The following is a 7,646-nucleotide window of genomic DNA, read 5'->3' as shown; positions in this document are numbered from 1 at the left end:
ATGTTAAAAGTCCATCCATAAGAAAATTTCAATATATTTCAGAAAATTAAAATTACATATCTTCTATGAAAGCTTGAGCATGAATTCCTAATCAGAGCAAAAGTTGCTTAATTCATAATAGTGTCCTTGCTGAGTTAGATAACATGAATATGCTGTACAGCTTGTACCCTGCAAATATGCTTCAAGCTCTGAACGAAAACATTCACCCAGTAAAAGACAGACAGTTTAAGAGATTTTAATGTGCTTTTTCATACAGTATATTGTATGCATATCCAGCATAGCATTTCTCATACATATAACTCTCTTATATCCAGGGTTTGAAATGTAGAGCCGAAAGGATGATTAACAGTCAGTCTACCAGAACGTTACGTCCGCCACACAGTGATGGCACAGCACAGCTGCCTCAGAGGCTCACTTTGCACTCGAAGGGCATAATACTGATTCCAACTGCTTTTTAACCGAATTCTCCAACTGCAGAAAGTAATAACACTGAGAAATAAATATCTAAAAACAATAAGTCTGCTGAGGTTGAGTACATTATTTACAGAAAAGAAACAAATAAAAACAGAAGATAACAAATACAAAGTTGGAAAATAAGTCAGAGAAGTCAGCCGTATCGTAACCATCCATAACTCTGATTATACATGATTTAAATCCACAATTCACAGCAGTTTAGAGGCAAAAAAACTGTCCCCTGCTTCTTCATTGTAATCAATATGACTGTCATTCCTGTCATTATCATTATACTCATCATTGGTGTCGTTAACATTGTCTCTTTTTTCTCTTTTCAGTTCAGCCTAATTTATTTATCCAAAGTAAGGGTGCTCACTTTGGAAGTTGTAGTCCGGACACACTTTCTGAACCAGCTTGTAGTCGATGCTAAAGAAAGAGATGAAGATGCAGATCACCTTGAAGGGTTTGGCACAGAGCCAGGCAGCGTGGGACTGGGTGTGCTCTGTGAAGCAGGTCTGAGACGGATCGTACAGGCAGGGTTTGGACTTCTTGGACCTGTTGGTTTTCTCATACTCGACCCGACAGTTAAGGGTCTTTGCCTCTTTGGGGTCCATGGTGGACTGCTGCGTCTCCTGGATCTGGACGACCTGCTGGGTGTGGGGGTGCTGAAGGACCTCAAACTCCACCACTTTGGTTGGCGGCACGATGCTGACCGACACGTTTCCCAGGCTGGAGGAGTTGTGGCGGAAGTAAACAGTGAATGTCCCATTGATGTGGTCCACGATCTTCCCTGTCACCAACAAGCTGAACTTCATGGTCTTGACATTGAAGTAGAAGTCTCCCCAGCCGAAAATCTTCTTGGTCTTCATGGCTGTCTTTAGGGAGGGCTTGCGCTTGGAGCGGTAGCCGCCTGTCTGGTCCAGTAGCATGGACTGGTTACGGGATGAGTCATACGGGTTAAAGAAACTGTAGGTGGGTTGCTTGGATTTCATGGGTGTCTGGTCGATGGATGTGGAGAAGATGCGGGTTTGGTACGGAGGCTTAACTACTCCTCCGACTGGGCCTCCGCCCATGCCATACGGAAGAGTCTTCATCACCGCCTCCACTGGGCCCAGATCTGAGAAGTCTACTTGCTTCTCCAATCCTTGGACCTGCAGAGGAGACACAAAAAGAGGAAAACTTTCTTCACAATGTGCCAAAGGTTATTCAATTTGTCTTTTCACACATTCTTCTAGCAGACTGACCTCTCAACAACAAAAAAAAACAAACAGCATCTGACATTTCAGAAAATGCCTAAAAAAACATTTTTGTATTCAAGTGACAAATCCTGTAGGAATTAAGATTCCTGTCCATTGGGAGTAAAGGAGGAAACAGAGCTTTATTCTTATAGGGCCACAAAGTGGAAGTCAGGACAGATGGGTGGGTCAGAAAAACGTCAGACTTTGCCATGGGAGACTTGGCCTTGGGAGACCAGTGGGCAATACTCAGTGATGGTTTCTTTCAACCTTCAGCCCTGACCTTAACCAAGTGGTTATTGTTGTAACCATGACAGCAAAGGTCTCCTCAATGGTTAATAGTCTGCTCTTATATAGCATATAAAACTTTTGCCTCCCATTCACACACACACACACACACACACACACACACACACACACACACACACACACACACACACACACACACACACACACACACACACACACACACACACACACACACCAATGACGCTGGTGACCATACAAGGTGCTCACCCTTTCATCAGGAGCAATTTGGCATTCTGTTTTTTGCCCATGGACACTTTGGCATGTGGACTGAAAGAGGCGTGGATTGAATGGTAAAAGGTAGATGGTCTGCACTTGTATAGCACATTTTCACCTTTGCGGCCTCAAAGTGCTTTTACACTGTTTTCCATTCACCCATGAATACCACCTACCACAGCCACCCACAAAACAATAACCACGTTTTTGTGCACAAAGCAAACCTAAACCACACTGTTATAGAGGCTTAGACAAAGGATGGCATCTTCCCACAAAGACAATCAGCTCAAAAAACCTTTATAGGTGTTGTTCTGAAGGACTTGAAATTAGAAAAAAATACTTCATTGTTTATTTTCCATCATTACAAATAATCTCTACCCAAATACATATTTTAGGGGGTCAAACACTATATTTTGATTAATCTTACACATTATGCTTACTTGCAATGCATGTTTTGTTTGGTCCTTTTGCACAAATCAGACCTATTACTTCTATGCTTTGTCAAGACTGCACTTGACACAATATGTAAATATGACTCCAATTATATTAAATAAGATATCCATGAGTGTCAACTTGTTGATTGATTAGGAAACTGATCAGGTGTCAGGAACCCACTAAAACTGAATATCAAATGACAACCGATATCAGGATAATTTGGCCTAGTCAGGGGAAGTAGCTGCAGTACTGGGGTAGTTAACAGGTTCAGTACATTGTTCAAAGGCATTTGATATTAAATAGTTGGCCAAAAGCTGAAATAAACAACTGTCAGTGCTGGGTGTTGAACAAGCAACCTCAAACGAGTCCTTGGCTGACTTTACTTTTATCGAGTTAAAGACATGCTGAAGACATCAGAGGTGGACTGTAAATTATACACTAAGTCCATTTCAATCTTGGTTCTGTCAGGACAAAAATAAAATATACACATAGTGAAATAATATAATTGTGTTCCATTTCGTTTTACACGTTTTTACAATCTTAAATGGTGTACAGGTCACTCTCTTGTATTATTCTTTTTACCTCACACGGGTTTTATTTCCACGAGCATCCTGGTTGTTAGAATTTGCTACGTTTCATCTCCTGAATTCAAAGAAAAAAACCCATCTATTTTTGTTAACACACTTTAATTTTGTTGTCAATGTTGCTCCGGAGAGCAAAACAACTCTGCATGTAAGGTAATGGATGTGAGCCTTTGTTTGTTGAGACAGCTTTCTGCCTTTAATCCACAGCCTAGGTGGTTATTCACAAGGGCTGATTGACTGGAAATCTTGCTCTGCTCTCTTTCATGTCTCATCAATCACATCACTGCCATGCTCCCATCCATATGCATATATGTACACACACACACACACACACACACACACACACACACACACACTCAGGCACACACACACACACACTGGCACACATGCAGACTTCAAGCTTAGCGCTGTCAGGAAGTGACAGTGAGAAGTATTACAACTATTCAGAGGGGTTACATACACTTCCCCTGAGGATGCATTTGGATGGAGTTTAAAACTATTCTCCTAGTGGATAAACAAGCCCCCCTTTAAAAAAAATAAATAATGAAAATGAAAACATTATTTCAAAACAAGTACAGGATCACATCTTTGTGTGTACTCATGCGAGGACAGTTTCTGTCTCCCTTCAGTCCTATCCAGGGCAGTGGAACCGACAGGTTTGTGCCGAAGCTGTCTTCATCTTTCATCAATCACTGAACCTAATAACAGCTTCATACTGCTATTCGTTGAGGCAAAAGTGCAGCACTCAATACAGCTCCTAATGTATTCAGTCATTCAATTAATGTATCTATTTCTGCTGGCCATTCATTAACACGCCTGCAGAGCTGGTTTCTAAGTAGATTGATTGAGGAGAAAATAACTGAAAGTTTATCGACCACTGGAGGAATGAATTACCAAAAAAAGAAAGGTTCTGATAAATGACCAGTGACTGTGATAATGTCTCACTGCAGATTTTTAAAAGACTCTGAGAAGCCCTATGCAGAGGTCTTGCAATTTCAAGCTGGTGAATAAGTAATGTGAGCTGACTTTGGCATTGACAGGTAGGAATAAGTAATGGTTGATGGCAGAAAAGCATCAGAATATGTACAACAACAAACAGTGTGTACAGTGCATGCAATATGGGGACTTCCTGTGAATGCGCTGTCAGCAGTGCTGTCAGCTAGCTCCATGTGTTGCCATCTGTCAGGCGAACAGTCTGCTAGTGCAGTCCTAATCATTTCTCTAGCTTATGGCACAGAGCTCGAACTAGCACCATCATCATATTCCTTAACCATCTTCAGCAGCAACATCACACCATGAACCTCAACCTAACCTTCAGGGTCAACTGCATGAAGCTCAAAAATGATTTTTATGTTGGGGCCCGAGGTTGGCGTGAGTCTTTCTGAATGGGGTGAAAAGCAACTGTACACAGTCAGCAACTTTAACAAACATCGATTGAGTGGAGAAAGATGAGTATGGAGGAAGGGCTTCTTCTTCTGTGGCACGAAAGTAATAAAATGAACAGAACAGAAACCAATAAATGGATGGACTTTCTATTAGCATAAATATGACATTTTTTGTGCTTGACAGTAAATCCATTTAAAAGGTGAGGATTTGTTAGAAGAAATATCTGATATTTTCTCTTGACATGAAATCCATAAGCTATAGACTTTTTGAAACAGCAGATGTTTGCTATAAAGGTCATATCAGGCTGCCGCATCCAGCGAGAGATTGACAGTTTGAAAAATAAAGCTTTGTGCTTTTCTTCCTCCTCAGCCTGTATTCACTTCAGTTACAATGAGTGAGAAGTAACTTTTAGAGCAATAGCCAGAGGGGTACTGTTGGTGCGATAAAGAGTTGGTGAAGCTAAGTGCACACACACACACACACACACACACACACACACACACACACACACACACACACACACACACACACACACACACACACACACACACAAATAACCAAGAAACAGACACTCTTTATTAACAGGCTTGTAGGTTCGATCTGAAAGAAACTTACAGTTGACAGCAGACGTTTGGCCACCCTTGGACAAATTAAAGATTTTGTTGACTTTCAAAGGGAGAAGAAGTAATTACAACCCCTCAGTTTATAGACATGCAAAATGAGCTTTACTTCAAATGTTAACGCACTGTTGCCTTTTATTTCATGAACTTACAAAACTACTCGTCAAGCCTTAATTGACTCATTAGGACTTGTAAGGTAGGTCAGGAACTGCCATTAGGATTGCCCGTCAGCTGGCAATTCCACAGCTTGAAATGTCTGCAAATGTCTGTAAGTCAGTAAAAAAAGTGAAACTGAAAAGGCTTCTACAACAAGACAACAATCCAAACCAGACCACAAACTCCACTATAAACGACCTTGACTTGAGCATTATTGAAAATCTGTTGGCAGATTTGTGTGCAAAACAGTCTAAAAATATCTCAGAAATTCAAGTGATCTGCAGAGAAGATGGATAAATAAAATGTTTGCAAGCTGTGATATCTTTTATTTTAGTTATTTTATTTTAGTTTACTAAGTGCTGACTTTGCCCAAATTTGTACATACTACAATGTGTGTTTTTTATTTTTATATATTTAGTCCTGTTATGATTTTTATGTTTGTTAGTTAGTTAGTTTCAAGTAATAAAATAAGTACTCCAGAGGTATTTATCTGTCTATGTTCCACACTAATGTTACGTCTGATTTAGGTGGGATCTTTAATAAAGTACAAAAGTACAAAGTACTGCATTAATCACATAAAAACAGAAAATACAAACAAGCTAAACTTGTATATTTAGAGGTTTGTGTATGAATCAGATTATAAATATTTGGGAAAAGTGTAACACATATTGATGGAATATAAGCACGCAAGTATAAGAAAAATATTTGGATAAATATATCGGACCAAAACAGGGACCAAACAACAGACTGACCAACATGCTGAAGGCATGCAGCATGGATAAAAATCTGGATTGAACATTGATAAGGTGGAGCTAGCTGGGAGTCAAATTGTTTTGTGTTGTACTTTACAGAAAATACAGGTGTCATTTGTCTCTCTCAACAAAAGGAGATGCACCACAACAAGGTTGAACCAACCGTGTCAAGAAAAACACCTACTTTCAGACAATCCAAATTCAGAAATACCTTTATAGGATTCCAGTTTACTAAAAAACACTGAAAAGTTAAGTTCAGTAAAAACCGGACTACAGAGGATGGTATAAGTCCTCTCTTCCACATAGTAGAGCTTTACCCGTGTCAACATGGTATTAGTGTTTCCTCCATTTAAGAAAGGAATTCCTGTTTGGTTGGATGCTGCAGAAAATAATAGCGGAGGATGGAATAAGTATTGTGGTGGACTTATACATATGTATGATCCAGGCAACTCAATAACAGCACAATCATAGAGAGAACAATCAGATTACAGAGCTTGGGAGATAGAGGGAGATAGTGAAGAAAATGTTATTAGTGGAGAAGTGAGATGAGGAGAAGAGAGAGCAGGGAGATCTTGTACATTTTCTAGGGCTGCGGAACATTAATCATCTTTAATTTCATTTGGAGGTTTGTGTGAGCAAAAAGCATCCTTAGTCTCTGCTTAGATGGAAGGCCCATAGCCTACCTGCAAGTACACGCAAGAATGAAATGTCGGGATTGTTCGATGAGGAGATTATGAGTTAGCAAAGACAGAGACAAAACTGACAGAAGAAAATGACGGGACTTCCCTAGAGGCAGATAGAGAAGGGTTTAGTGTCAGAAAGAAACTTATTAAAAGAAAGAAACGTATTAAATAAGGTCAGATGAGCTCTACGATTGACTGCTGAAACCTGATATATCACGTGTCACCACAATTAAGATCTCTTTTCATCATTAAGGAGAGTGTTGGATCAGTGGCAGCTCCTCTGTCTCTGCTCTCTCCTTCTTTTCACACACATCTCTGTCTATCGGCTATCTGATCCTCCATCTGCAGTTCACTCACTCTCACATCCATCCATAACTTCCCCACCTCCTTGATAGCAAGAGTATTCAGAGGAAATGAACCATGCTCACCGGCCCCCCGGCCCACATCAGACTCCCTCTCCTGCCTCCTGGCCTGCCATTCATCCCCCAAAGGACTGATGTGAAGATGAGAGCTGCATGTCTCTGAGCTCTCTCTCAGGCTTGTTCCTTTTGTTTAATTGGAGTTTTATTGGTGACAATCAATTCATTTCTATCTGCGCTCTAGCCTACATTGATCTGCTGTCACACATAGGAGTCAAATGAACAGTTCCACTCCCACTGCACTAAAAACCACATGCTCTGATGCCAACTACTGATTTTTTTTTTTTTTTTTTTTTACTTGCTGTTTCTTGTGCTTTACTCCTTGTTGTGATTAGAAGCAGGTTTACTTCATATTTCCTCTAGAAGGCTGAGACAGGCTGCAGAGTATCTCTATGGGCACA

General features: G+C 40.4%; 1 protein-coding gene across 1 annotated transcript in view; it reads right to left on the bottom strand.

Annotated features, from left to right (window-relative positions):
* Positions 1-219: 219 nt before the first annotated feature.
* LOC138196799 (neurexophilin-4) overlaps positions 220-7,646 on the bottom strand; it is a 44,699-nt gene continuing 37,272 nt past the window's right edge. Inside the window, exon 2 of the mRNA XM_069147152.1 lies at positions 220-1,604. Within this exon, the coding sequence (XP_069003253.1) occupies positions 807-1,604 (798 nt within the window). The 3' untranslated portion in view covers positions 220-806. The remainder of the gene's footprint in view (positions 1,605-7,646) is intronic.

Source organism: Embiotoca jacksoni, unplaced genomic scaffold (genome assembly GCF_022577435.1).
Source record: "Embiotoca jacksoni isolate LCO1_2020_lvr unplaced genomic scaffold, fEmbJac1.0.p SCAF_1, whole genome shotgun sequence".
Classification (NCBI taxonomy): domain Eukaryota; kingdom Metazoa; phylum Chordata; class Actinopteri; family Embiotocidae; genus Embiotoca; species Embiotoca jacksoni.
This window is presented reverse-complemented; position numbering and strand designations above follow the sequence as displayed.